General features: G+C 65.5%; 3 protein-coding genes across 12 annotated transcripts; all 3 read right to left on the bottom strand.

Annotated features, from left to right (window-relative positions):
• Positions 1-2,527: 2,527 nt before the first annotated feature.
• On the bottom strand, positions 2,528-7,410 carry MROH6 (maestro heat like repeat family member 6). Its single transcript, XM_055545599.1, has 14 exons — positions 6,907-7,410; positions 6,619-6,771; positions 6,355-6,509; positions 5,711-5,828; positions 5,332-5,516; positions 5,109-5,246; positions 4,893-5,007; positions 4,641-4,784; positions 4,393-4,566; positions 4,052-4,219; positions 3,725-3,844; positions 3,421-3,523; positions 3,243-3,308; positions 2,528-3,062 (listed from the first exon to the last, which is right to left on the bottom strand). Exons 1-14 carry the CDS (start codon positions 7,153-7,155, stop codon positions 2,815-2,817), a joined length of 2,136 nt encoding a protein of 711 aa, XP_055401574.1. The 5' UTR covers positions 7,156-7,410; the 3' UTR covers positions 2,528-2,814.
• A 178-nt stretch (positions 7,411-7,588) lies between these two features.
• On the bottom strand, positions 7,589-12,135 carry NAPRT (nicotinate phosphoribosyltransferase). Of its 8 annotated transcripts, none has more exons than XM_055545603.1 (13): positions 11,891-12,135; positions 11,689-11,816; positions 11,527-11,609; positions 11,186-11,316; positions 10,979-11,094; positions 10,533-10,729; positions 10,310-10,450; positions 9,971-10,055; positions 9,798-9,878; positions 9,613-9,715; positions 9,369-9,508; positions 9,117-9,227; positions 7,591-9,035 (listed from the first exon to the last, which is right to left on the bottom strand). In XM_055545603.1, the coding sequence occupies exons 1-13, from the start codon at positions 12,114-12,116 to the stop codon at positions 8,973-8,975; spliced, it is 1,605 nt and encodes a 534-aa protein (XP_055401578.1). In that variant the 5' UTR covers positions 12,117-12,135; the 3' UTR covers positions 7,591-8,972. The 8 variants fall into 8 exon arrangements, with proteins under 8 accessions (XP_055401580.1, XP_055401578.1, XP_055401581.1 ...); XM_055545601.1 differs by having other exon boundaries at positions 7,592-9,035; positions 9,369-9,523; XM_055545604.1 differs by having other exon boundaries at positions 7,593-9,035; positions 9,117-9,224.
• Positions 12,136-13,254: 1,119 nt separating this feature from the next.
• EEF1D (eukaryotic translation elongation factor 1 delta) lies at positions 13,255-25,847 on the bottom strand. 3 transcript variants are annotated; one of them, XM_055545597.1, is made up of 8 exons: positions 25,658-25,847; positions 17,416-17,536; positions 17,239-17,310; positions 14,323-14,422; positions 14,146-14,246; positions 13,774-13,992; positions 13,464-13,658; positions 13,255-13,349 (listed from the first exon to the last, which is right to left on the bottom strand). In XM_055545597.1, the coding sequence occupies exons 2-8, from the start codon at positions 17,530-17,532 to the stop codon at positions 13,311-13,313; spliced, it is 843 nt and encodes a 280-aa protein (XP_055401572.1). In that variant the 5' UTR covers positions 17,533-17,536; positions 25,658-25,847; the 3' UTR covers positions 13,255-13,310. The 3 variants fall into 3 exon arrangements, with proteins under 3 accessions (XP_055401572.1, XP_055401571.1, XP_055401570.1); XM_055545596.1 differs by lacking the exon at positions 25,658-25,847 and adding an exon at positions 24,808-24,826; XM_055545595.1 differs by lacking the exon at positions 25,658-25,847 and adding an exon at positions 19,291-20,372.
• Between the last annotated feature and the right edge of the window lie 106 nt (positions 25,848-25,953).

Below are 25,953 nucleotides of genomic sequence, written 5' to 3'. Positions count from 1 at the left end.
GCAAGATCAGGTGGTGAACTGGGTCTGCTGAGCCCCACCGAGGCGCCCTTTGGAGGGTCTCACTGTTGGCCCTCAGGCTCCACGGTCGCCAGTGCCCGGAGCTCTCCAGTGACAGCTCATTTGAGAGCGTCTAAGCATCAAGATCAAGGCGTGGGGTGGGGGGGCTGCTCTGTGTAAAGCAGCGCACCCTGACCCTAGACCCTGGGGGGAGGTGAGCACTCTGTGAGCGGCTCTGCTGGGCCTGGTCACCTAGACACCCACCAACCAACAGCACTCACCCAGGAGCGGGGCTCACCCGGAAGCAGGGCTACGGTTTCGCCGCCCCGACTGGAGCCTCCCTGGGGACTGCAGCAGAGAAATCCCTGAGAAGCATCCCACTCCCAGGACAAAGCAGCAAGCAGGGTGTCTGGTGGGGCCCCAGCTACAGGGCAAGGGGTGCCCTCACGGGGTGGGGGTGGGGGGTAGGTTCACTCCAGATGGCCTGCGGAGTGGAGGGGAGTGGGCTCCCAGGCCAGAGAGGCCCAGGCCATGCGGGGAGGCATGGAAGAGACGGGGAGATGCCTGCCGAGCCCCCCATGAGGCTGGGCCCCGCTTCCCAGCAAGCCTCGCTGGGGGCTTTGCCCCTCGCCTGTGCAGCCGCACCCTGTGGTTGGACAGGCTCGTGCCTGGTGGGGACAGTGGGCCTCAGACGTTCCCCCAGCTTCTGGCTCCAGGCTGCAAGATCCTGAGGCGCCTGACCATCAGGCAATTGGGGGGGTGTCCTCCCGCCACCCTGCCGGCAGCAGTGGAGGGGCCGCAGGACTGGGACCTGGCGCCTCTCTGATGGGATTGGGCTGGAGACCCCCGAGGACATTCTCACCAGCCTCCCTTCCTTCTGCCTACTGGGCTCTGATGGCTTCCTGGCCTCCCCAGTGCGTCCCCAGATGTTTCTCGTAGTTTAATCCAATTTTGGCATTCCCCTTGGAGAATCGTGAACTAATACTCCAAACTATGCCCCTGGCTTCTCATGGACGAGTGCCCTTGGCCGGGGCCTCCCCCGCCCTCAGAGTGACCAATGAGGAGACCCCGGCCCCTCCCTGCTGAGCTCTGACTCTGCTCAGGGACTGTGTGGGCAGCACAGCTTCTCAGTCAGGGCAAAGCGTGCCTGACTCCACCCAGGGCTGGCCCAACCCCCAGCCACACACTCAGTTCAGTTCAGTTCAGTCACTCAGTTGTGTCTGACACTTTGCAACTCCATGGACTGCAGCACGCCAGGCCTCCCTGTCCATCACCAACTCCCAGAGCTTACTCAAACTCATGTCCATTGAGTTGGTGATGCCATCTAACCATCTCATCCTGTCATCTCCCTCTCCTCCTGCCTTCAAGCTTTCCCAGCATCAGGGTCTTTTTGCATCAGGTGGCCAAAGTATTGGGGTTTCAGCTTCAACATCAGTCCTTCCAATGAATTCAGGACTGATTTCCTTTAGGATGGACTGGTTGGACTTCCTTGCAACCCAAGGGACTCTCAAGAGTCTTCTCCAACACCACAGTTCAAAAGCATCAATTCTTTGGCATTCAGTTTTCTTTATAGTCCAACTCTCACATCCATACATGACCACTGGAAAAACCATAGCCTTGGCTAGACGGACCTTTGTTGGCAGCTACACGCTGCCTTCCCTGTCATCTTAGCCCAAGCCTGATCTTGGACCAGGCGCAGCTCATCAAAGCCCAGCCTTGGCCCAGACAGACACCAAACCCCTAGGATCTGTGTTTTTATTTTGGCTGCGTGGTGCGGCATGTGGAATCTTAGTTCCCTAACCAGGGATCAAACCTGTGCTCCCTGCATTGGGAGTGCAGAGGCTTAACTGCTGGACCACCAGGGCTGTCCGGCTATCTTTATTTCAAATGCTTTCCATTGGGGTGGGCAGGACCCCAGCCTCCAAGAGGCTGTGTGAGTGGAGGTCTCCTTCTCTGAGAAGGCAGCTTTGGGGGCCCAGAAAGGGCAAGAGGACACCTCAAGGTGGGCATTCCAGGTGGCAGAAGCCACTCGTCCCGGATCTGGAGAGCCTGGGTCACTGCTTTGGAGCAGTCCTGAGGGACCTGTTCCCTCACCCGGCCCTGAGCAGGTGCTGGGATGCGGGTGCAACAGCTCAGCCTGGTGAGGGGCAGATGCTGGCACCCCACACCTGAGCCCGCAGGTATCATCTCAGACCTGTGGTGTCCAGTGGGAAGTCGGGGGCCGCCTCCAGAGAAGACCCCAGGGGTCTGAGACGGTGAGCTAGAGGGGAGGGGCAGGAACGGGGCCAGGCTGCTGGGCAGTGAGTGTGGACAGGCGGACAGACGGATGCTTCTTGAGCAGTGAGGGTGTGGCCAGAAACCTCAGAACCTCCCAGCCAGCAAGTGGCCAGCAGAGGCAGCCTTTCACGGGGATGGCTCCCAGGGCAGCACCCACTTCCGTGTCCCCACCCGGCCTGGGCCCAAAAGGCCAGGCGCCATCCAGGCAGGGCACATGCCAGGGGGCTGGGAGAGGCACAGGCCTGCTGGGGGACAGACGCATCGACAGGTGGACGAGGCATGAAGCTGAGGGAGAAGGTGCTGCGTCAGAAACTCGTGGTCCATCTAGTCACAGGGCTCTCGGGGTGGGGGGGTCTTTGTGTGCAGCAGACCTTGCAGAGCCCCGCTGGGGTAGGGGACAGGCACTGGTGCCCAGCACTACGCCTAGGGTGCCCCTCAAGGCGGACCTCTTCTGCAGATCTGCCTCCCAGCCAAGACAGGCCACAGAGCAGGGAGCCCGAGTCAGCACCGTGGCCCCCATTGGAGGGCCGGCCGGTCAGCTCAGCCGGGACCTGAGCAGCCCCAGCGGCCGCGGTGGCTGCGGTGCTGGAACGGGCTGTCGGCGTAGACGGGTGGGGGCCGGATCGGCGTGGGGCGGGGCCGGCCGGGGCAGGGGAGGTGCCGGAGGTCCCGGAGGCTCCAGCCGCAGGGCTGGGGCTGGGCGTGGGCCAGCAGCGCCACCTGCTGGCCAGACACGCGTGCTGCCGCCGCCACAGCGGGCTCAGGGTCGCTCTGCGGCCGCCCCAAGTCTGCGGGGACAGGGCGGTTCATGCGGCGGATGGTGAGGGGGGGGTGGGGGGTGGGGTGGGGGGGCGGGGCTCGCGGGCTGTCCCCCATCCATCCCAGTCCCTCACCCATCCACTCTGCCCTGGCAGCCACCACCTCTCTGGAACCCTGCGGAACCCCACGAGGGTGAGTTGGGCTCTCACCCTGGAACAGAGAGTCCAGCAGGTCCTGGTTGACGTGGCTGGGGCTGGAGTGATGAACCAGGAAGCCTGGACCAAAGCGAAGCCCTGAGTGCTGGCCCCGTGCCCACAGCAGTGAGGGGCTGGCCCAGCACCCAGAGCCCTGGGTGCAGGGAGCAGCGTGACACCAGGCCTGCCTCACCTGTGAGCAGGGTGGCCGCCCGGCGCAGGGGGCCCTGAGGGCTCCGCAGGTAGCCCTGGGTCTGGCTCAGAAAGCTGGGCACGTGACTCGGGTACCACTGGACCTGGGGACAGAAGGGCTCGTGGGGCAGGAGGGCCAGCTCTGCGTGGAGTGGAGGCCTCAGAGGTGAGGCCAGGCTTCACCGTGCTACCACCTTGACTGGAAGGGTGAGGAGTCTCAGTCTGGGGGGGAGTGGCCCCGGTGTATACTGGACCAAGTGGGCAGCCGACCACACCCCATCATTCTCACCGTCCCCCCAACTGACCAGGCGGTGGCAGATGCGGCTTAGGGCCTCAGGGCTGTCGTAGTGGGCCACCGTGACCATCTCCTCCAGCAGGCCCCAGTGCAGGGCCTGGTCACAGCGGGCCAGGGTCCATTCTGAGCTCTGGAACGGGGAGGGAGCAAGGTTAGAGGTCCAAAAGGAAAGTGGCAAGAAAGGACCTGGGAGGCAGGAGGTGGCCAGGGTGAGGGGCGGAGGAGTTCTGCTTGCCCAAGCCTCCTGCGGTCTTCAGGGACGTCCCTGACCTGCGCTCTCTGGAGAGGCGGCTGTGGTGGGGAAGGGTGGAGTGGTCAGGACAGTGTCGGGGCTGACCTCAGCGGTGTCTGGGCTGGGGTCGTGCAGGCGCAACAGCAGCGGAACGAGACTCTGCAGCACCAGCTTCCGCAGGGGGCGGCGGAGCCCCACCCGGAGCCCGCCCCGGCCGCGCCGCACCAGCATCCCGAGCAGCCCGACTGCGGAGGCGCGGACCGAGTCCCGGGTCTGCACAGGAGGGCGCGATCAGGACCCGGCAGGGAGAGGGCGTCCGGAGGGCTGCAGTCTGTGGGAGTGCCCTGGGGAGCCCAGCGGGGCCTGGTCGGGTAACGTGGAGGGGAGGGGTGAGGGGGCGGGCTGGGCCATGGGAAAGACAGCCGAAGGGAGCGGGCGGGGCTCACGTCGTCCAGGAGTGGTGGGAGGCGTGGCCGCAGCTCCGCGCTCAGGAGCCGCACCGGTGCCCGCGGCTGCAACAGGACCCTCCGCAGCGACCCCAGCGCGGCGTCCACGAGCCGCGGGTCACCCTCGCCCAGCGCGCCCAGGAGCGCGGGCAGCAGCGTGGTCGCGTGGCGCACCTGCGAGGGGGGGACAGGGACTCGTGGGAGGCCCCTCGCCCAGCCCACCCCGCCCCGCCCCGCCCCTCCCTCACCTTCCCGCGGTTCAGCGCCAGGTGGCCGAGGCCCAGCAGGCCCAGCCAACGCACGGTGGGCTCAGGGTCGCCCTGCCAGGCGCGGAGCCGCTCCAGGATCACCTCCTCCCGCAGGAGCCGCGCGGTGGGCCGGCTCTGCAACAGCTGGGCGGGGGACACAGCGTCAGCGCGCTGGCTTACCGCGCAGGCCAGGGCCGCTTAGGGGCCAAGCTCACTGTCACCCCTCCCCACCCGTCCTGGAAGCGGGCTCACCCCGGTGAAGAAGGCCATGGCCGTCAGGCGCTGTGCGTCGTCTGTGCTGCGCAGCCGCGGCAGCAAGTCAGCGAACAGGCCTCGTAGGTGGTGGTCGGCATGGGCCACCAGGGCACTGGGACGGGGTCAAACGGAAGCTCTCCCTCAAGAAGCCGCCCGCCCCGCCCCCGCCGACCACCCCCATGCTCCTGCTTCTCTCACACCCCCGCCGCACACCTGGCCAGCAGCAGGACACCCTCCAGGTGGGTGCCAGCTCCCACCAGTCTCCTCCAGCCTCCAGCCTGCTCCATGCACGTTACCACCATGCGGCCTCCGTCCCCAGTGAGCAGAGCCTTCAAGGCCTCCACGGTGCAGCTGGAGGCGGGTGCAGTGGCGAGTGGGCAGTGAGGGCCAGGAGGGCACTGGGCCAGCCCACACACCCGGGTGCGCACCCCCTCACCTGGCATGACTGTGCGGTGGCCCTCGGTGAGATGGGACCCACACCTTGGGTGTGTCAGGGGAGTGTGTGTTCCGTGCCAGCTCGTGGAGCTGAGTGACCAGCACCAGGAGAAGGTGCGGGTAGAAGCCTCGGGTGGCACCCACGCAGCCGGACACAGACAGCATCTCCCCAAGCGCGAGAGTGGCCTGTGGAACCAGGAGCTCATTCAGGCTCAGACACGGCAGACAGGGAGAGGACAAGACCTCCACGCTTGAAGGACGTTATGGATGGGTGTGACTACGGTGAGCGCCTGCTGCCCCCGAGCCCCTGTAACCAGACTCTCCTGGCCTCTTGGGCCAGGGCTGGGGTGTCCCCTGGCAAGCTGGACAGAGCCACCTACCGCCAGCGCCTCCAGCTGGGATCCGGCTGAGCCCTTTAGCGCCCAGAGCAGCTGCACCAGCACCTGTCCGTTCACACGCTGGTTCCGGCTCAGGCTGCGCCAGAGCTCAGCGGCCACCCTGGGGGCACGGGGCGTGTGAGACAGGGTTCGGGACTGGGGTGAGGAGAGCCCCCAAGTCGGGGAGGCAGCCACTAGGACTCCAGCAGGAGGAGGGAGGGTTAACTGCCCCCCACCCCACCCTGGCAATCCCTGAGGAACAAGATGAGTGGCATCTGTGCAGATCACATGGGACCCCAACGGGCCAGCAACAAACTGGCATCATGAACAGTCACCATGGGGAATAAAACCAGAGATAACGTCCCCTGGGGGCAGACTAACCAGAGCCAGGGGCATTGGGGGTGCAGAAGCCACCTGGCTTGCTCAGGTGGGCAACCCCAGACGGGGAGAGAGAAAGCCAGGCTGCAGCCAGGAACCAGCAGAGGACCGGAGGTGGGAGGGGCAGCGGGAGGAAGAGAGGGAGGAGGGGAGGGGGAAGGCTCCTTCCTCGGCCCGCCCTGGGCCAGACTCCACAGCCAAGCCGGAAGGGGGAAGGAAGCCGTGGGGCCCCTGACGCGATGCGGGCCTGGAGGGGCGAGGCAGGTTACCGGTCCGGGGCCGGTGAGCAGCGCAACAGTGCGAACACCACGTCCCGGGAGTGCTCCAGAGCCAGGGAGCTCAGCACCCGCAGCGCCGCCCGCCGGGGCCGCCCCTCCGCCAGATGGGGCACCTGAGCCAGCAGCCCCCGCACGAGCCCATGCACCTGGCGTGGGGGGCGGCAGTCAGGTCTCTGTGAGCCCTGCCCCCGCCAAGCAGGCGTAGCTCACCACCCTCAGCCTTGGAGGGGCCCGTGGGGAGGGGCATGGGCTCACCTGGTCCTCCAGCCTGCGCCCCTGCGCCTCCAGGGCTGAGGACAGGGTGAGCGCTGTCGCCTGGGTTCCCACAAAGCCAGCCTCTTCCAGGCAGGTGGCGGTGTACACGGCCAGGTCTGCTAGGGCCCCCTCCTCCCAGGAGCTCCGGGGAGTCTGGGAGTGGGACGGGGAGCATGTGGAGCCCCCCTACCTCTCTCACGCTCTTCCTCCCTCCACAGAGCCTTTCTGTCATCTCCCAGCCCCCTCCCTCGTTACCTCCCCTGCCCCCCATGCAGCCTTCCTGCTTACCTGCTGGGGCCCCTCAGGGGCTGGCTCCTGGGGAGGGGGCGGGGAAGGGGGCTCACCGCCAGCTGTGGGGGTGGTGGCTGCCCTCCCAGGCTCCTCCACTGCAGGTTCAAGCTCAGGCTGGGGCTGAGGGCCTGGGGCAGGGGGTCCCATGGGCTGCCCCCGGCTGGCCCGGATAGCTTCGGCCAGGGCTGTCAGGGTCAGGGCCCCCATAGGGGCCCCGCGGGCCGGGCCCCACACGCCCCCAGCCATGGCCGCGGCACACGCCGAGCTTGTAGCACCTGTCACTGGTCCTCCCAGGAAGTCGTGCCCAGGCCTGACCTAGAAGCAGGGCCCAGGCAGGCGGGACCAGGGACAGGCGTGGTGGCGCGCTCGTGTGTGTGTGTGTGGGGGGGTTGGAGGTGGTGAGCCATACAGAGGTGTCTCCAGGTGTGGTACCCGCCAGGGGCTTTGGGAGGGCCCTCCTGCCCAGGCTGCCTGCAGCCTGAGTGTCTGGGGTCCGGTTCTGCCCACCAGGCCCTAGGAAAGGGCCAAGCAAGGTCCCTGGGGGTCAGAGGATCTGCCAGGGCAGGGAGTATAAGGGGGTGGTGGCAGGGAGGCGAGCCCTTGACCTGACCTCCAACCCCACTGGGCAGGGAATCCTGGCAAGTGTGCACAGCTCTGAGGGTCTGGCCCAGCCCTGAGCCAAGACCTCGCCTGACTTAGCCCTGAAAGGCAGTCGAGTCCCACGCTGGGCCTGGGGCTGGGGCTGGGCTGTCCTCTCTGTGTTCCCACCCGACCGGACCTCCGGGAAGGGGACGGTCGGAGAGTTGCCGCCCCCTCTGAACTCAGAGCAGCCCTGGGGGTGGGCCAGCAGAAGAGGAGCTGCCTGGTGCCTCTGGTGCCCTCACAGGTGACTAACGTCACTGGATGGGTCACTGGGGGAGGGGCTGGGTCCTGGCACCAGAGTGCAAAGCTCAGAAGTGGTGACATGAGGGTGCCTTGGACCTGGGCGTGTTCTGTTGTGTGTGTGCTGGCAGGGGTGTGTGTATCTCTCTCCAAGCCCCCCTCTCCCCGGGAGGCCTGACCGAGCCTTTGTCCCAAATCCCCACTGTCACCCTCACCCAGCAACACAGTGGCCACTGCCCAGCCCGGGCTGGGGGAGCCAGAAGAGCTGGTCCTGCCAAACACCTGAGCAGGCGGGAGAGCCCCGGGGCCGTCCCCTGGACAGTCAGCGTTTCCCCGCGCCCTTGCTGGTTCCTCAAGCTGCCCACCACCTGGACAAGAGGCCGAGGCCTTGGCCCCCGTGTCCCGGAGAGCCTCGACCCTCTCTCCTGGAGCGGAAGTGGGTGGAGACCTGACAAGCCTGCTGCACAGAGGCTGGGCGGCCAGGACTTGCCGGGTTCCCAGGGCGGGCCCCTGCTCCCTAACTTCCTCCTTGGCTCTAGTCAGGCAGGCCCCACGGCTCCAAGCCTTTCCTGGCACTTTGGGGGCAGCAGCTGGGTCCCCACGACCGAGGCTTGGTCCACACTGTGACACGCCAGAGCCAAGAGGGAGCCAGATGGGCGGAGCCCAGGGGCACAGGGGCCCATGGAGCCTGGCAGCAGCAGCGTTAGGGGACACCCAGGCCTCCCCTTGGGGAGGTGGAGGTATCCCAGAGAGCCTTCCCAGGGGGAATCCCAGAGCCCCTCCAGTTGGCGCTTCAACCCCACCCTGTGGCTCCCGCCTCCAGCTTCATGGAGAGGTCTCCCAGCCACTCCCCCAGCTCTTAGCTGAGCACAAGGACCGCCCCCCTTTCCCTATAGCCCTGCCCTGCCCCCATCTGCCCCTAGAGTCCAGCTCCTCAAGCCTCGGACACCCTCCCACAAGCCTTAGCTGACCTCAGACCTCAGCATGGGGCTACCTCCAGAACCCTGGCCAGCCTGGGGTCTCCCCTGGGAGCATAAACCCTCTCACTAATTCCTGACTCCAGTCCACCCCAGGAAGCCCTGAGGGTCCAGCGAGTGGCAGACTAGATGAAGAAATGACACATGACAAGTGGGGACAGTGAATGACTCATGTTAATTTCAGGCAGCTCCCAGCACAGGTTGTCAGAGGGCTCCTCTGGCACTCAGTCTGTCCACCAGGGCCTGGAGCTTCTCAGACAGCGCGACCTGCAGCAGGGAGACACGGGGGTGATGGGGCCATGGGGGCAGACAGCACAGGCCAGGTTGAGGGCGGGGCCCCGCGCGCACCTGGTACAGTGCCGGCTGCTCCAGCCGCCTGTGGGCGGGGCTCAGACGGTGCAGGGACTGCTGGGCAAAGGCTCTGGATTCAGCCAGGGATGGCAGTGGCTCACACAGCTGCTGGGAGGCGGGAAGGGGCTCAAGGACAGATATCAGAGGTATCTACCTACAGGTAGCTGTAGGTAGAAGCAGTAAGACCCCCGTCGGGGCCCTTGGTCTGGGTTGAAGGTGCAGATTTGGGGGGTAGGTAGGGGTGGTCACCTGTCCCTGCTGGACCCAGAGTCGCAGCAGCGGCTCCACGTGGGCCGGCCTCACAGTACGGAACTCCCGGGCCCCTCGAGGCCACACTCTCAGCTCCTGGCCAGCCTGGGGAGGTGGCTCCTCTGCCAACTGCAGCACATCTAACAGCAGAGATCCTGTGTGTGTGTGCACGTGAGGGGCGCCAAGAATAACGTGAGGGGCCTGGGGCTCGGAACCGAACCGAGGAGGGTGAAGGGGGCCTCACCATCAGAGCCCAGGAGCCGGAAGGCAGCCTTGCTCCCAGGCAATGTCTGCTTCTCGGGGTCCTCGGTCAGCTTCATCCGCGGCTGGCCTCCCACAGACACCAGCTGCGGGGACAGGGTGCTGGGCTAGCTGGACCTTCTTCCCAGACCCCTGGTCCACCCCCAGCCCACTTGCACTGTGCCCCACCTTGTAGACACAGCCCAGGGAAGGCTGGCGAGGGCAGGTGACCACACTAGTGCCGATGCCAATGACGTTCACCTCACTGCCCTGGAAGGTGAGTGGGTGGGCACTGAGCTCGGCCAGCACGTGCAGGCCCAGGGCCCCCACGCCACCCTCTGGCCTGCCCCTGCCCCACCCACCTTCTGGGCCAGCCGGGCCAGCTCCTCCTCGTCAATGTTGTTGCTGACAGCGATGGGGACTGACTGCAGCCAGGGCACCCCGAACCTGTAGTGGGGCAGCCCTTCGGATGTTCCTGACTCCCGTGGCTCCCCCTCACCTGTCCAGCCGCCCTCTAACATCTGCTGGTCTGGCTCAAGCCTTCGTGCCTACAGGCCCCTGAGTGAGCCCAGCACAGCCTCCTCGCCCACTGCAGCATTGCGACTTGGGTAGCATCAGAGAGCCTCCCTCCTGCTTCCCCTCTCAATACCCCTGAGCTGGAGGGGGTCTCTCAGCAGACAAAGCCCCTCCCAGGGACTCACTGGGCTGCAGCTGTCTGGAAGACCCCGCGGATCTCCCGAGCCTGCTGAAGCAGATCGCCACTGTCCAGCCTCACGCCCACTGCCTGGTAGCCCAGCTCCTGCAGGGCCAGGGCTACAGCCAGGAAGTTGGGGAGCCCGCTCCTGGGGACGGGGACAGGAGGGTCAGCATGGGGGGCCTGCAGCTTCTCTGCTGAGACTATCCCGGGGGATGGCTGGGCCTCACCTCCGCACACTGTAGGTGTCCAGCAGGCCCTGGAAGCCCCGGGGAAAGGCCAGGGCATAGGCCACAAAGGCTGCCCGCTCTCCCCGATGCGGCTCTTGCACACCCAGCCCCAGGTGGCCACACACACGCTCCAGCCACATCTCCACACTGGCAGCCAGATCCACCTGGGAGCCCTGACCAGCCGCTGGAGCCAACATCTATGGAGAGGGGTAAAGGACGGAAGACCCAGAGTGTGGTGGTGGTGGGGGGCGGCTGGCTAGCACCAGTAGACAGTCTAAGCACCCGTCTGCCAGCACCACACTGACACCAGCCCAGGGTGGCTTGGATGGGCCAGGCGTGGTACCTGCCTGAGGGCTGAGCAGGGGCTGGCGTCCCCTCCTTCTGGGGAAGGGATCGCCCTGGGGGTCTGCCCTCTGGAATGCAGCTAGGGGGACAGGGGTACTGACCGGGTCAGGGGGCACCTCACTGCCTGAAAAGGAAGTGACAAAGGAGTGCGCCAGGGTCCCAGCCACCGGCACGCCCCGCAGCTGTCCTGCGAGAACGTTGCTGCTGGCATCGAAGCCTAGATCAGGGTAAAGTTGGGGTACTTCAGACATTGAAGGGGGGAGGTCTCGGGGCTAGACTCCTCCTCCCTTCCGTCTCCTGGCCCTCACCGCCCAGGTAGCTGTAGGTAGAAGCAGTAAGACCCCCGTCGGGGCCCTGAGCACGCCGAAGCCCCATCTCCAGCAGCCGCTTGTCGGGCCCTGCGATCAGGCGAAGGCGCGCGGCATTTGTGGCGATGAGGCTGTGGGAGCAGGGGAGTAGGGTACCGGAGTGACGGCCAGGAAGCTACTCTGCCCGGCCTCTCTCGAGACCCTGCGAAGAGGGAGCGGGTGCGGGCCAGCGCTCCACCCCCACCCCGCCCCCGCTGGGCCACGCCCCACAGGCCTGCCGGGAAGGCCCCTCCCACTCGCAGGATCCGGCCTTCGGCCTCGGGCCCCACCCCGGGCCCCACCTGGCGTAGCTGACCAGGCAGAGGAGCGGCGTCTCCAGCAGCTGCACCACCAGGAGCGGCCCGGACACCTGCAGTAGCGGCACCTGCGAGGCGGGCTGTCACTCGGTGCCGCCCTGTCCCGTTCGCCGCCCCCAGCCACCGCGTCCCACCCTCCGCACTCACGCCGGGGAAGGCGAGGGAGCCCTCGGGCAGGGCCCGCACCGTCACACCAGAGCAGTCGAGGGCACGAAGGTGCTCAAAGAACGCGGGGTCTGTGTCTGGGGGCAGCGCCGAAGCCAGGAACTGCACATCTGGGGGCGACAGAGGCCGTGGCGGGCAGGGGCTCGGGGGCGCGCGGGTGGGGGCTCGCCGGGCCAAGGCCTACCTGCGTCCCGCAGGCGGAAGGCACGCAGGAAACGCACGCAGTCGCGCAGCCCCGCGGCCAAGGCGAAGGCTCCGCCGAACGGGCACTGGCGGAAGAAGAGCTCGAACTCGGCCTGGTCCTGCGCGCGGCCTGCGCGCCAGTAGCCCAGCGCCATGGTGGCTTGGTACAGGTCGGTGAGCAGCGGCCGCGCCGCCGCGCGCCCCTCGGGGTCCTGCTCCGCCGCCATCGCCCCGGACTCTGGCCGCCCCGCCTGCCCGTTTGACGTCGGCGCTCGCCAGGGCCCGCCCCGCCAGCGGGTTGGAGCTGGGAAGTTGGGACACCGGGGCGCGAGTGCCTCTCCTGGCAACCAGAACCCACGGGGCGAGCCGCCGGCCTTCAGACGCTGGGGAGCCGTTCTTTCAGCTGGACGCGGCTCGAGCTGGGCGTCTGCTCGCCCTGGTCGGCCCCGTGGGGCACGGTCTGTCTTGTCCCCTGCCGCCCGCGGTTCCATGCAGCGTACCGACGGTAAAAGAGGGCAATGCAAACTCCACATCCCCTCCCGCAGAGCCACTGCGGGCGTGGGTAGGGCAGCTCAGGGCCACCACCACACCGCAGCAAACCCACACTGTCCTGGGAGGAACGTGGTGCCAACCCAAGTAAGGGGCTGCTTGTCTACCAGCTGGCACAGAAGGCTCTCCGGTCCTGCACTCTAAGCCCCACAGGAATCCTAAGGGGCCTTGGAGGCCTCAACAACTCACTCTTCCTCACCAGTCACACCGGATCCAGGGAGGGACCACTAGTGACACAATCCTGCCCAGACCAGAGAGTGAAGGGGGCCACAGGTGGGCCAGGGGGCCACAGGTGGGCGGGGGCACAGCTCCATGGGGTAGTGTGTCCTGGGGCCTGTCAGGGGCCCAGGTCTCTCTCCAGTAAGTGTGTGTGTGGCGGATGCCCTTCCAGAGCTGGAGGGAGAGGGACAGGGTTAAGGGAAGAAAGCCCACCTCCTTCCTAGACATGGACAGATGCGCGCAGCGTTTCCCACAGGTGAAACAAGAGCACAAGGTCACAAGAGCAGGGCCAGGACGGCCACTGGGACCTCTTCCCTGGATGGTTCCAGGCTGGCACTTTCATACCCATGGGGATAACTCAAAAAGAGGAAGCAGAGTGGAGATGATGGGGGACCAGGTATCCCCCCCTCAGTGGAGGAGACAATGCATGTGTTAGGGCTCGACCTGGGCATGGCACTTGCAACTGAGAGCTAAGTGAGAAGGGGATGGGAGGGGCAGGTAGAGGGGTGGGCCCACATGGCCACACCAGGGACACAGGCCCAGCACGCTCCCTGAATGCACCCACCCACAGGGCCCAGACCAGGACAGACAAGAGCCAGAGAGCTGGAATCTGTCTTTATTGGCTGCAAGGCCACACAGGCTCAGGCCAGGGCTCAGATCTTGTTGAAAGCAGCAATGTCGACGCTCTGCACCTGCAGGGAGGGAGGCTGGTGGTCACACAGGGCCTTCTTTCCCAAAGTCCCACATACCTGGCGAGGGGTTCATGTGGGACACCCCTGCACCCCCGAGTGTGCCCCCTCACTCACGTGCTCCTCGAACTTGGTGATCTCCTCTTCCAGCTGGTCTGTCCCCACCTTGTCATCCTCCACCACACACTGGATCTGCAGTTTGCGGATGCCGTAGCCCACAGGCACCAGCTTGGAGCTCCCCCAGACCAACCCGTCCAGCTGGACGGAGCGCACACAGGCCTCCAGTTGGGCCATGTCCGTCTCGTCATCCCACTGAGGCGAGAGGGAAGGAGCACAGGCCGAGTTTACACTTGCCCTGCCCGTCGCTGACCCCTCCAGGGCCCCAGGCATGGGGAGGGTAGGGGAAGGTCAGAGGTGAGCCACTCACAGGCTTCACATCCAGGAGGATGGAGGACTTGGCCACCAGGGCAGGCTTCTTGGCCTTCTTCTCTGCGTACTGCCGCAGCCTCTCCTCCCGCAGCCGGGTAGCCTCTTTGTCCTCCTCCTCGTCGCTACCGAACAGGTCAATGTCGTCATCCTCATCGTCCTCCGTGGCAGTGGCCGCCTTCCTGCTGGGTGGCTCCACTTGGCGCATGGGAGACACGTGCTGCCGTGGTGGGGGGAGCGGGTGTGGAGGCTGAGACCCACGAAGGCAGGACCCCAGGCCCCTGCCCCTCACTCTGTGCCTGGGTCGGCCCGCAGAGGGCCCCCCTGCTCCTCAGCGCCAGGCCGGGGGTCCCTGGTGCGGGTGGGCCCTCACCTGGGTCTGTGGAGTGGTGGCCCGGTGGGCAGGCGAGCTCTTCTCCAGGGCGCTCAGCCGTGCCTCCAGCTTGGAGACAGCCTGCTGCAGATCCTGAACCACTGTGGGGGTACAGGGATGCTGGTTGAACGGTGAGGCCCAGGGAGGGACCCCCACCCCATCAGCCCAGGGCCTCACCCCCTCGCAGGCTCTGGTTCTCCACTTCCAGGCTGGCAATCCGGGTGACCAGCTCACTGTGGTCTCCACTGGGCCCGCTGGAGGCCCCGGGGCCTGAGCTCTGCAAGGCAGAAGGAGGTGGGGCTCACAGCTTTGCCTGCCCCTTGGGGTCCCCCGTTCACAGCTGTGCTGAAGCAGAGCCCCGAGTTCAGCCTAGGGGGAAGCCATGCGAGCTCCAGGCCAAGGTGGCACCATAGCCAAGTGGGAACTCAGCCCAGGAAGCCAGGGGCTCGGGCAGCCCCAACACGGAAGCAGCGAAGAGCCTCAGCTGCCTGTGGGGGTGGAGGGAGGAGGCCAAAGACTCACAGCTCCAGGGGCGGCCAGACCCAGGGCAGGGCGACCAGGCAGCACAGCCTTGAGCAGGGGACAGCAGGGGAGGGCCCGCTGTGGGTGGGAGGACGAGCAGGCAGTGCAGGAGCAGCAGCCCGGCCCTGCCTCCCCAGGCCACACGGCTGCCCGCCTTGCAAAGCTCCAGTGATGCAGCGACCCAGCCCAGCTGCCGGCCTGCTGTGCTCCTCCCTGAAGGGGAGCCCCTGTCATCTACCCCAGGTGGCACTGCCCAGGGAGCTCACCCACAGGGCGCCTTGGCTCGAGCCAGAGCTAAACACCAGGAGCCAGCATGCGGTCACGTGCACCCTGCACCCCAAAGGAACGGCTCCCAGGACAGGCGCCTGGCTGTTTTCAGATGGCTGCTGCCTGCCTCCAGCATCCAGTCACGAGAAACCTGAGGCATTGGGCCTGCCACCAAGCACCATTCGGAAGCCACATGGCTCCTCCATGCCCTGCACACCCCCAGAGGCTGACAGACGCTGGCCCCCTGTTCCAGGGCCAGCGGGCAGTGTTGGGTTGACGCCATGTCCCACAGGCCATCACTCCCACCACACAGAGAACCACCAGCAGAGCTGGCCAGTGGAGCCTGGTGACGGGAAGGGGCCGCGACCAGCCCCCGGACGCCCCCTCCCCTCATGTCAGCCCAGGAATCTACCCCAACCACCCCCACCTTCCTACTCGAGTCAGTGGCTGGCCGCCCCGGCCCCCATGGCTGACCACCCTCGGCACATCTCCGCCTCCGGCTCGCAGCTCAGCTCGCTCGGCCATTCCCACGAGGAGGGTCCACAGGCCCCCTGGCTTGGGGACGTGATCCAGAACCACCTGCTCCTCGGAAGCCCACCTCCCTCCAGGGCTCCACGCCCAGGCCAGGCCCTGCCTCCTGGAGGATCCGTGCCACAAAGCAGATCACACAGGTCCTGGAGCCTCGAGGCCCTGCTGTGCCTGCCGCCTGGGCCTGAGAGCCTCCCAGCACAGCCCTGGCGACAGCACTGACAGGCCCCAGGGCGCGGGCCCCGGGCCACAAGCACACCGCCGCTCAGCGCAGGGCGAGCAACAGGCCGCCCTACGGCCTCCAGGCCCGGGCCTAGCCTCCCACCCTGACCGAGGAGGAAGCCATGGGCTCAGTGAGGCGGCCATTCCACGACGGCGGGGTGCGGGCAGTGCCACCCGAGATTCTGCACCCGGAAGTCCGTGTCCCTGCCTGCAGCCTGGCTGGCACCAGCCCCCAGGAACCTCTGGAGCCCTGGTGTGTGCTGGGCCTGTCTGCCCCAACCCAAGCCCAGCGCTGGGCCGGCACCCTTTCCGGGCGGCTGGAGGCCCCACCACAGGGTTTCAGGGTGGGGGACACTGTCAACAGTGGGGTCCTCACAGGGGTGATCAGTTGCAACGGGGTCATGAGAGGGGTCCCAACCCAGTGACTGGTGTCCTTGCCAGCAGAGATTTGTTCACAGAAAGAAGATGGAAAGACACAAGAAGACAGCCACCAACACGCTGAGGCCTCTCCTGAGAGCCTCAGAAGGAACCCACCCCATCCACACCTTCCGCTCCGACTGACCCTCCAGACCGTCAAAACAAGTTTGTGTTGTTTCGGTCACCTGGTGCATGATGCTTTGTCATTACAGAGCCAGCTTGAAGTCCCCTGACCCTGTGGAAGAGTGACCCCAGGGCAGAGGGTCTGAGGAGCGGGACGGCCCGGTGTCGTCACAAAGGGCCCCATCAGGGAAAGGCAGGAGAGATGGAGAGAAACGAGATGGAAACGGGGGTCAGAGTCCCGACACCGCTGGCTGGAAGCCACAGGCCAAGGCATGTGGGCAGCTTCTCAATGCTGGAAAAGGCAGGAAGGTGGGTTCTCTCCTGGAGTCTCCAGGAGCAACACAGCTCTGTGGACAGTGAGGCCGAGGCCGGACACTACCCTGCGGCCCTGAGCGGGTGAGCAGCAGGATTGCCATCCCCGAGGGCCATGCCCCAGCCAGGCTAGGGACAGAGCTGGATGGGGCCGTGCCCCATTCCTGACCTCAAGTGGGCCGGGAGGCCACGCTGGGCTGCAGGCCCCTCTCTGGGCCTCCAATCAAGATGGTAGCTTCACACCCTGTGAAAGCTTCACGCTGGGAAAGACTGAAGGCGGGAGAAGGGGACAACAGAGGATGAGATGGTTGGATGGCATCACTGACTCAATGGACATGAGCTCGAGCAAGCTCCGGGAAATGGTGAAGGACAGGGAGGCCTGGCATGCTGAAGTCCACAGGGTCGCAAAGAGCCAGACACAACTGACTGCCTGAACGACCATGACGACACCGTGACCCACCCCTCCGGGGACAGCCACAGCTGACAGGCAGGAGGAAGCAGGGCAGGAGCCAGGACGCAGGCAGCTGCAGGCCTGGGGCGGCAGGAGCAGCCACCACAAGGCAGGCAGCGCCGGGTGACCGCCAGCTCCGCGAGGCCGTGGGCGGTGCGGTGGGCAGCCCTGCATGCCTCACCCCAAGGTGCCCTGAAGGCCGTGCTGGGGGAAATGCCAGAAAGGCCACCTGGTGTGAGGGCAGTACTCACTCCAGCCAGAGACTTCTGGATGTTTTCTCTGGCTCTCGCGATGTCACGGAGGATCACACTGGCACCATTCTCCTGCAGACAGTGCAGAGAGAACCTGTCTGTCGTTTTTCAATTAAAATTTTTTCTACAAATAAGCAAACCTCAGCTACCCCAAGGCCCAAGTGCAGCAGCCCCTACCTGGCGTGAGGAGCCAGCTACGGGCCCGTTCATCTGCTCGTAGAACTTTCTTTCTGCATCATCGTATTTGAACTTGTCAAACCAGATCTTCTCATGCACGAGGAAGTTTGTGGCCATTTTTCTGTTGAAGAGAAGAGAGACTAAGACCCACCGGGAGGAGAGGCTGCCCACGCCAAGGCCCCAGGACCTGCCCGCACGCGTGCCCTTCCGACGGCCTGGACCCCAAGGGAGCAGGGCAAGCTGTCCAGTCCTGGGTGGCAAGGGCTCCAGGTCCCAGAACAGGGCACCAGAGGTTCTCAGTGTGGGCCACAACAAGCCTGGGACCCCTCTAACCCCAAGCCTGCTTTATGGACTCCTTTCAGGGCTAAGGCCAGTGGTCTCCATGCCAGTCCCTAAGACCAGCGACTCTCAAAGCATGGCCAGGGACCTCTGGGGGTCACCAAGGTCCTCCCTTTGCCCACCATGTATCTGTTCAAGGCTGGATTGGTCAGACAATACACACCCACACACTGAATGCACAGCAGGTTTAGGAATCCAGCTGTCTCCTATTAAGCCACACACAAGATTTGCAAAAATACAAAATAAGGCCAACCTACTTCACTGAATATTTGTTATAGAAAAACTGTTTCTCACATAAGTGTCAGTGATGTGTAACAAGATTCTTATCTGTCCACTAGTAAGTAATGCATTTAACTACTACAGTGGGACAACCAAGAGAGAAAACAAACACTCTCTAACACCCCGAGACCCATAAGTGTGAGTCCGGCTGCTCCAGGTGGGCCTGTGAGCCGGATCCAGCCGCGTTCAAGGCTGCAGCCAGCAGCTTCTCCACCACTCCACAAGGCAGGGGAGCCGCCAGACCTGGGCCACGGCCCAGACTCCATAAGCAAAGTCCACTGCTCAGGGCTGCCCGTCCCTCAGCCAGTGCAACAGAACAGGACCCGATCCTGCCAACACTCTTTGCTGCAGATCCCTGGCCCACCACCAGACCTCGGTGACGAGAGGGGCGGGACCCTGAGACCCCCCCCAACCCTCCCCGAGAGGCACCGTGAAGACTGTTTTAGACCCACACCTTGCCTCCAGCCTTCTGGGGAACATCTGACCACAACAGACCCCACACCAAGGCCAAGACCCTATCAAACCAGCATGTCCACGCCCTCTGAGAGGCAGAGGGGCTCCTGCCAGAGTCTGGGATCCAGGGAGCTCTCTCCACATACCTGCTGGCCCTCTGCACCCCAGGCCCTCTCCCTACTGTTGCGCCTCCAGGCTGCCTGGGGTCCACCCGTCTCTGCCTATGTGCCTAAGCCCCGCAGGCTAGCAGACCCCTTCCTCGGCCAGGCCCTGGCCCCCAGAGATCAGCTGGTACTGCACAAAATCACTCTGGGGCCAGACCCCTGGATCCACAGGCAGGAGGCAAGTCGGCCTTGTCCAGTGGGTGTCTTTCAGACTCAGGCGGAGCACCGGAGACGCCCACCTCATCTCAGGTGGCTTCAGATGAGGGAGGCGGGGAGACGGCAGAATGGGTGGGGGGCTGAGCCCAGTGGGGCTCAGAGACGAGGACCCACCATTGCACGCCCCCGCCCCCACCTGTGACCGTCAGGGAGGACTCTCCAAGCTGCCCGGCCAGAGGGGAAACACCGCACAGGCCACATTTGGGCCCACCCCGACCCCGTGGGGGTGACCAGGATGCAGTGCCCCCCAGGTGGAGCCCAGAGGCGGCAGTGCCCAGGGCAGAGCCCTCTCCCTGGAGAGCCGCTTGGGTAGCCCGCTTGGCCGGGCCGGTAGTCTTGGGATGAGCCCTGCCAGGGTGGGAGCAGGGAGGGGTTGCATGCTGGCCTGGGAAGCCCAGGCGCCCAGCTGGCACGCTTCTCCTACTTGGGTCTCAGGCTGGACATGGATGGGCCCGGCCGGGCACAGGGTCGGTGAGCCAGGGACGCAGCTTCGAGACGCCAGGCCATGCGCAGGGCCTCGGCCGCGTGGTGGCGGCACTCCGCGCTGTCGTAGCTGGGCTTGCTGAGCCAGGGGGCCTCGGCGTCCTTGTGTAGGAAGTACCAGTAGGGCAGGGCACAGGGGGCCTCCCCGTTGGCCCGCCGCGGCCCAAGCCGCTTGCTTCCCGCAGCGTTACGGCCCCTCCGGTCTCTGCGGCCCCGCCGGGCACCCTCCGCCTGGCTGGCTCGCTCCTGCAGGCGCACCTTCCCGGGGGGATGGCCGTCAAACAGGGCCTCATAGAAGCCCCTCTCGGCTGCATCGTAGCGGGGTTTCTCCAGCCACACCTCCCGCACCAGCGCCTGCAGGCTACCCAGTGGCGGCTGGCCATTGGCTGGTGGACCAGGCTGGCGGACAAGGTGCAGATCGAGGGCGGCCGCCCGCTGGCCCGTGTCGGGAGCCCCCGGTGCACCACTCCCCTCTGTGGCCAGCAGCAGGGCCTGAGACCACTCCACAAATGCCCGCTCAGCCTGGTCGAAGGACGACTTGTTGACCCAGATGCCCCAGGTCACATGGTGGCAGGCCACCTGGCTCCCGTGGGTGCAGGGGGCCCCAGGTGCCAGGGCGGGATGCTGAGCTGCCTGGGCGGCCGCGTCAGCTAGCCTCTGGCGGTACAAGCTCTCCGCCTGGTCGAAAAGCGGCTTGTCCAGCCAGACATGGTCGGCCGAGAGGCCCACGAGGGCCAGGTCCGCCTGGCCGAGCCAGCCCTTTGGGGAGCGCTTCCTCTTTTTCTGCAGCGGTTTCTTCCCGTCGAGGTTGTTCCCGGTCTCGTTCCTGCCGCCGCTGTCCGCCTCGTCCTCCTGACCTGGCCCATTCACAGCCAGCGTCTCGGCCAGGAGCTGCTGGGCGGCGGCTCTCGTGGCCTCGTGCTCATAGAACCTCCGCTCGGCTTCCCCATACTTCTGCTTGTCCTCCCAGACGGTCTCCAGGGCGCAGGAGGACTTCAAGCTCCTCATCTTGCGTGCAGCGTTAAAAAGCAAGCACAAGAGGGCAGTTGCAACACAGCCCCTCCCAGTTGGCCCTCCCCGCTCGGCCTCCCAAATGGGGTGCCCTGGGGCAGCATGCACAAGGAGCTCGGAAGGCATTCAACACGCATGTGCGGGGCCGTGGCGGGGGCGGAGGGGCACGTGTGCGTGTGTATCATCCTAACTGCAAAACTTGTCTCATCCAACAAGTACCCAGGCTCTCTCCAAGAGGTCCAGAGAACACTTTCCAAACCTCTTTGGTAATGGAAACCTTTCCTGTGAACCCCCAAAATGGCCACCAGGTAAAACACAGGACACACTCAGCTAATCTGACTTTGACGTCGACAGCAAATGATCTTGAGAATAAGTCTGTCCCATGAAACTGTTGAGACTCCCACTGAAAAGTGAGTTGCTGTTCATCTGAAATTTTAACTGGACATCCTGTGCTTTCACTAGGCCTGGCCAAACCCCCTAAGGCACCAGGGCTTCCGTTCTACGGAAATGACTTGGTGGTCTCAGAGGTTGACCCCACACGGCACACCCCGCCTGACCTGAGTCCCCCACCCGCATGGCCACACTGCCATCCTGAGCAGGCCCTGTTCCAAAGGGGAACTGGAAGGTCGGGGACAAAGGGCAGCCAGGAGCAGAGGGTGCGAGCTCACCCCCGTGGAGGCCAAATCCGGGGACACAGCAGGGAATCACTATCTAAAAGGGAAGGTCCCCAGTGGCCCAGGCAGAACCTGGCCACCCCGTCTCCAGAGCAATGGGCAATCAGCCCCACCATGGGTGCACCTCGACGGGCCGCGCGGGAACCTGAGTCCTGTCCCTGCGCTTCAGCACCTTTTGGTTAAGGGGCTCTGTCACCAGAACACTGGGAGGTGGACTCGGGGCTCCGCACCTCCCGCCATGGCCTCTGCACAAGCTGCTGCTGCAGCCCGATCCTGCTGCTGGCGTGGGGTCCCCCGTTCTGCTCTGGGGCATCAGGTTCCACAAAGACTGGACCCCGCCCAGGCAGCCCAAAATGCTACAGCACCCCCCACCACCAGAAGCACCCCGCCCAGGAAGCCAGCCTGCTCTTGGGCTGTACCAGGGGCCCCAAGCCCATACCAGACCGGCCAGTTCTCGAGTGGGGCTGGACTGGTCAAGGTCTCCATGCCCCTCAGATCCTACTCTGAACCCTGTGCTGGAAGCAGAGGCACCAGGCCAACTGGGCCAGGGGCTGGGCAGCTGTCCCCCAGAATGTCCCATGTCCCCTGCCGCCACCGTGTGGTCTGTGGAGCCCTCACCTAGGATGAGGCCCCAGGGGGAGGCAGACTGTCGCCCTGATGGCACACCCTCCCTGCCGCTCCCTGCAGCATCTACAGCCCTTTCCTAACACCACCCCCCGCAACCAAAACCCGATTCCAATTACCCTGCAATGCACAGGCTAAGTCCCGACCTGCCCAGGACATCAGGGAGACCCCTGTACTCTGAGGGGTGGGGGGCCCCAGGCTTAAAAGGGTCCCTGGCTGCCCCCTTGAGCCTCCCCCAGGCGGCAGTGGCACTTACCGAGGCCAGGATGACGGCAGAGGCAGTGCTGGGGGGCAGAGCCGGGTGCCCAGGGGGCAGGGGCATTGTGACATCACCCACTGTCCCCAGGGGCTGCAGGCCTACCAGGCTGGGCCTGTCTGCCCTCCCCTACAGACCCTCACACAGCAGCCTTGCCCACCAGGCTGAAGCCCTGCCTGAACCTAGCGGCCTAGACACATAGCTCCTCACACCAGGTCAGGCTCCACCTGGAGCCCTCTGAGCCACTGCTCCGGGCAAGGGAGCCGTTTATGAACATGCCTGAGAGCCAGGCTGGCCAGGTTGGTGGTGGCGCCCTGCCTTCCCACAGGTGGAGGAACGCAGGCTGATCCCTCCTCGGGTACCCCCCACTGCCAGGGCTGGGGCTGGCTCGGCCTGGGACAGAGCAGAGGCTAACCCCCAGGCCCAGCCTCCACTCCAGATGAGGTCAGGGGCCCCAGAGGTGTCAGGATGCAGCAGGCATGGGGGCTGGGCTGCAGTGCCCAGACGCCTGGGGCAGGAGGGTACTTACTTTCCCTTTGGTCTCCTAGGACAGCATGAAGAGAAAGCAGCAAGGTTAGAGGTGGTCTGACAGGGTGGCCTGAGCAGGCTGGGGGCCTTTGCTGAAGCTGCTTGGTGAGGCGGCGTGGAGGCAAGTTTGGAGGAGAAAGACAGCCAGAGCTCACCCCCAAATCCCTGTTCAGTTCAGTTCAGTCACTCAGTCGTGTCCAACTCTCTGCGACCTCATGGACCGCAGCGCGCCAGGCCTTCCTGTCCATCACCAACTCCCGGAGTTTACCCAAACTCATGTCCGTTGAGTCAGTGATGCCATCCAGCCATCTCATCCTCTGTCGTTCCCTTCTCTTCCCGCTTCCAACCCGCCCAAATCCCAGGGGTGGCCAAGTCCATGCTTGGGGGCAGTGCTGCTCCATCGTCACTCAAAATGGGCTGGTCCTGGGGTTCCTGGGGCCGGAGCCCCCACAGCACCAAGGCCCCAGCTGGGCTCTGCCCTGAGCCCGCCTGGGCATGAGCCAGCACCTCCAGTACCCCACTGTCCATGGGGAGCGGGGTGGGGATCCCCCACTCCATAGGGTCCAGGCCTCTGGACCAAGTGCAAGGTGACAAGGACCCCACTGGAGGGCCCTACATGGGCACCCAGGCCCAGTGCCCATGCTGGACAAGGCCTCTCCCTCGGGGCCACTGTTGGGGCAGGGGCAAAAGCCCATGTGGGCAGGGTGCCACTGTCCCCGCAGGCCTCTTGGGGACAAAAGGATGGATGGGGCGCCCGGCCCTGAGCCGGCAAGGGGCGGCAGCCCAGGAGCCAAGGACCCGGCCAGCCCTGCCCCCAGGCCCCTGCCAGCCCTGCCCCCAGGCCCCTGCCATCCCCCGCAGTTCATGCCATGCTGTGGCCAGCACTAGAGCGCCAGCATGAGGTCAGCAGCACGTGGGGTACACCAGGAACCTCAGGGGGCGTGCCACAAGGCTCTGGGAGGAGGAGGACCACACAGGCCAGCCACCCCGGCAAGGCCGACCACACGGTGCAGGCCAGCTGGTCAAGCCGGTGTCTGGACAGGGACGCTGGAGGGTGGGGCGCCAGGGTATCTCATGACAGCTGGACCGCTGACTCGCCTGCAGGGCCAAGGGCAGGCTGCTGGCCACTGAGGCCGGTCGAGACCTCCTGCACGAGAGGGGCTGCGAGGGCTGCCAGGCCCTGGGGTCAAGGCAGTGAAGCAGCTCACCCCTGCCCCCAAGCCCAGGCCCGGGGAATGAGTACCCCCGGCTCTGCCCAGCGGACCGTCTCCAAAGCAGGGCCAAGCTGGGGCTCCGCCCAGCGGGAGGGCGGTCCTGCAGTGCCAGAGGGACCCCGCAGCGGCCCCGCCCAGAACACTCTGGCTGCAGGGTCCTGAAGGTGAGGACACCATGGTGGGGGGCCCACAAGCCCCTGGGTGAAAGGAGGTTTCCAGATAACCCAGGGCTCACAGGGCCCCATCGCAGCCACACACAGAGGGGCTCCCAGGTCATCCACCCGGGGGTCAAAGCGCTCCGCCCACGTTCCGCAGGAAGTGGGAATCGGGGTGAGGTGTGTGCAAACAGGGCCCTTGGCTGGTATGGCCTGACGGAGAGCTGCCGGACAGAGCACCCTCTGTACAGGGTCCAGGAGGGAGAGTGAGGGCAGCTATGCCCCGGGGCAACTGCAGGGCCATGATGCCCCCTGCCCTTCCCTAGGGGTGACTGCCACAGCCCCAAGTCCCTCCTCAGATGCTTTCCCACCTGACTCCTGGACAGTCCAGGGGGGGATGCCTGCACCCCAAGACTCAGGCCCCACGCTATGGCTGTCCACGGCACCCCTCCCTGGCCAGCACCCTGTCTACACTGCAATGCCACAGCCATGGTGCTATTTCTGCCCTGTCTCTGGTGCCCCGTCAATCTACCCGGGCCGCCGGGTCCTGCGCCCCTCCCCCGGGGCGGCTCCAGCAGCATGCACCAGGCACCTGTGACCCCTCACACAGCTGGGGAGCTGGAGGGGGGAGACACGTCCCGGGTTAGTAGGTGAGGGCCTGGGACTCCACGTCTCACTTTGACACCAGTCCTTCACACAAATGTCACACTGCTGTCCACCTTGAAATCACACATGTCATCTTAAAACATGGGCACAGGGCCAGAGCTCACTTCTTGCCTGCAGCCCCTGGAAACCTGACACCAAGGCACACTGGAGATAAGCTGTGCTGAGCCCTGCGGCCTCACCCAGCTCCCCAGGACAGAGACCAGGGTCAAGCCCTTCAAGGGGCTCTGCCAGGGGATAGCGCCAACCCACCCAGGCTCCAGTGAAGCCCACAGCGGCCGCGCTCCAAGGTGAGGAGCTGGAGGGGACCCCCGGCGCTGGCCCAGGACTGACCTTCCTGAGGCGCTGGCCCAGGGCACCTGCTCCTTGTAGTCTGCGTCTGGAGCTGGGGAGAGTGGTCTCATGAAGGACGCAGTCACCGCGAGCTCAGCCCACTTACTGGCTGAGGCCTCTCAGAGGAGCTGGGAGTGTCAGAGCTGCTTCTGAAACAAGACCCGGGGCCTCCCCGGCCCCAGGCCCGGCCCACTCCTTCACTCTCCAGAGTCAACTTGCTCTCCTGACGAACTAGGACCACCCACACAAACGGCTTTCTGGCTCTCGGAGGCACTTTGCTCTGCAAACCTGAGGACGCCTCCAACGGGTCCCCATCCTACTTGGCTCCAGTACAAGCCTCTCCCTTCTTCGTTCCAGCGACACTGCCCACTACCTGGACCAACCTAGCCCCTTCATCCCTCTCAGGGAACGCGGTGTTTCAGTCACCCAGCAATCACGTCCTTACGCTTCCCCGCGTCCGTGTACTGTCCACGCTCTGAGACAGCTTGACGGAGCTTGGGCCCGCGCCTGGTTCCCAGGCCCAGAGCCAGCGTGCATCAGTCAGCTGCTCAACAAACCCGGACAAACTGGAAGCTACAGGCCCGGGCCACAGCTGGGCAAACATCCATGTCACCCACCGAGGCGGGGGGCAGAGCGGCCCCGGCATCCCCGCCGCCGCCCTCCCGCCGGGGCAGCCGCAGGGGTCCGGCGGGCACGTGGCCCGCGCGCCCCGCCCCTCCGCGCGGCCACCAGCCCGCAGCAGGCCCCGCGCCGCGGACTCCGCGGCACTGCGGCCTGGCCCCCGCCAGCGCAGCGCGGGCCGCCCCTCCCCTGGGCCCGGGGGCCATGCGGCACGAGCCGCGGTACTCACACGCCAGCCAAGGACGCGGCGACCAACGAGGAAGGATCAGCGGCGTGCGACGGCAGAGGAAAGGGAGGGCCACGCGGTCCGCGCACGGGAAGTGAAGCGGCAGGCTCTACCACGCGCCGGGACGCAGGGGACGCGGCCCGCGCGCACACCCTGCCGCGCGGCCCAGGCCCTCCGCGCGACGCTCCCCGTGGGAGCGAGGGCGGAAGCGAGTGGGAGACCCCCGCGGAGCTCGCCCTTTCCGGGAGGAGCTGGAGCAAACCACTGGGCACGGCGCCGGCCCCGCCCCCCCACCCCCG

This window comes from Bubalus kerabau, chromosome 14 (assembly GCF_029407905.1).
Source record: "Bubalus kerabau isolate K-KA32 ecotype Philippines breed swamp buffalo chromosome 14, PCC_UOA_SB_1v2, whole genome shotgun sequence".
Taxonomy (NCBI): Eukaryota; Metazoa; Chordata; class Mammalia; order Artiodactyla; family Bovidae; genus Bubalus; species Bubalus kerabau.
The sequence above is the reverse complement of the archived record's forward strand: the minus strand, read 5'-3'. Positions and strand labels throughout refer to the sequence as shown.